General features: G+C 41.1%; 1 protein-coding gene across 1 annotated transcript; it reads left to right on the top strand.

The window, feature by feature from the left end:
• The first annotated feature begins 291 nt into the window (after positions 1 to 291).
• Positions 292 to 1,686, top strand: LOC122077894 (aspartic proteinase nepenthesin-1-like). The gene has a single exon (XM_042643790.1). It carries the CDS (start codon positions 292 to 294, stop codon positions 1,684 to 1,686), a length of 1,395 nt encoding a protein of 464 aa, XP_042499724.1.
• The last annotated feature ends 786 nt before the right edge of the window (positions 1,687 to 2,472 follow it).

Raw genomic sequence — 2,472 nt, forward strand, 5'->3', positions numbered from 1 at the left:
AGAGAAAGAGAGAACTTAATTTCCATCTATTCATTTTTTTTCTCTGACGAGTTATGGCAGTTACCTCTAAACCATAAATCTTCCTTGGACTGGACGGATTTTTCTTTCACATTAAAACCTTTCCATTTATTTCCCCTTAATTAACAAAAGACAAAAGCACCAACCGTTTCTTATCACATCCTTCAATTCTACATTTAAATTGGTTCTATATTTGGAAAATTCTCAATTATAAATCTCATGTCCTCAGGCCTTGGTGCTTACATTCCATTCCTTGTTAGCCTTATAGCTTAAATGGCTTTCATGGAGACTTTGTTATCTCTAATCCTTCTCCTCTCAAGTGCATTGCTACTACATTCCATTGTTGTTCATGAAGGTCCCAAGTCCATCACTCTAAGCCTCATTCACCCATTCTCTGTCCATTCACCATTCTATCCAGGGAAGAACATAACAGATGTGGAGAAGATTAATCTACTTATTCAGGCCACAGAATCCCGTATGCAGCATCTATTCCCAACCACAACAATGAGACGACAAGGAAGCCGGAATGGTAGCAGTAAAATTGACGACATAGGGACACTAGTGGAATTTAGCGGTGCCTATTATCTAGCCAAGGTGGGAATAGGTTCATTTCCACCAGTTCCTGGCCCAAAGTGGATGAGTTATTTGTTGATTATGGACACTGGAAGTCACATTACATGGGTACAATGTGAAGGTTGTGATCCTTGCTTACCCTTGTCTCAACCCAATTTCCCATACCGACTATCTCAAAGTTATAGGGCTATTCCTTGTGGTCACCAAGATTGTCCAACTACAAGGGAGGATTGCTTCGGATCATTTTGTGGATTCAAAATAATCTACTGGGATATATCTGGGCCCTCAACGAAGGGAACTATTGTAAGAGAGACCTTAACCTTCCTTTCTGATTCATCTAGAGGACTTACGGAATCCTATCCCAATTTCTTCTTGGGTTGTGGCTTACAAAGCCACAATCATAGGTTTCCACCACATAATAAAGCTGCCGGGATTTTGGGCTTAGGGCTTGGAGGCCATGGAACATCTCCCATATGGAAGCAAGTAGACAAAAAACGGTTCTCTTATTGCCTATTTATCTCTATACAGGCCAGTTCAAAGTTACATATTGGAGAAGGTGCAAGGATGGTAGGACCACAAGTTGTGTCTACGCCATTGATGAGGGGATCTAACCCATCACTTTACTATGTGGACTTGCAAGATATCAGCATTGCAAGTTTTCCCCTTAGACTAGGGAGATCCCTTTCTGGTGGTTGCGCAATAGATACAGGTGCTCCGATTACCATACTTGTTTCTAATGTTTATGCCCATGTGAGAGCTTTTTTTGTTCAGTACTTCGCACAGTTTGGTATTCATCCATATGGTAGTGGAAGCAGGCCAGGAGATGTGCCCTATTTCGATCTCTGTTTCCCAAGGCCGTATGGTTTTAATAGGTTTCCAACTATGACGTTTCATTTCAGAGGAGCTAACCTTGTTGTGCAGCCCAATGGTGTATTTGCAGTAGGGGGGAATTATATTTGTGTTGCACTTAGATCAGGCGCCACTACAATGATTGGAGCTTTTCAGCAAACGAATTACAGATTTTCCTATGATTTGGAGTTGGGGGATATAGGAACTCTCTTCTTTGCTCCTGAGAATTGTGGAGCAAGTGCTTAAGATTATTTATGTCTTCTCTGAAATAGTTTGCACTCAACAATCAAAATAAATAATTCTATTTAATGACTCATCTTTCAGTCTCATACCCAATTTCTCTGGTTCATAGTTTCAATAACTAAAGATTAAATTGAGGGAAATTTTAAGTAGCCTTAGGACTTCTTTTGATTTCCTTTGATTACGAACCTAGAGTTTGTCCTTTGGGAATCCTTTAAATTTTTCGGTTTTAATCTGGTTGTAAATCTATTCGTAAGTGTGTTTGTGTGGGCCCCGCCATGTGTTGGCAGCACACAAATGTAAAAATTATTTTAATATTTTTATTTCTTCTTCGATTGCATACAAAGAAGAGAGAGGGTGGGAGAGTAGCCACTAAGTCAAAAGTGGCTATAACTGAGGAGGCAAGGTTCACCCTCTCTCTCTCTCTCTCTCTCTCTCTCTCTCTCTGTGTTTACACCATAATGCATGTTTGTTTTAAATTGAAGAAAAACTAAAGGAGGGGTTGCCGTGACTAGCACAAATAAAGGAGGTCGAGGCGGCTATGCCATCCGCGCAAACACGCGGGAGAGATCGAGTGGGATTAGGGGTGTGGATACAAGCACTCTTTTGTCTATAAATAGAGAAAACTAGAGGCTCTTTGAGGCAACCTGAACATAACGGGTTCAAGAAGATAGTAAGGGTGAAGGATAGCCCCTTAGTCCTCATGTGGAGGATCTCTCGTTCTCTGGTACTAGTTGTTCCTATGGGTGGTGATTTGGCAAATTCTGGCCGGCTGGAATTTGTGGATGCTCC

This window comes from Macadamia integrifolia, chromosome 5 (assembly GCF_013358625.1).
Source record: "Macadamia integrifolia cultivar HAES 741 chromosome 5, SCU_Mint_v3, whole genome shotgun sequence".
Lineage (NCBI taxonomy): Eukaryota > Viridiplantae > Streptophyta > Magnoliopsida > Proteales > Proteaceae > Macadamia > Macadamia integrifolia.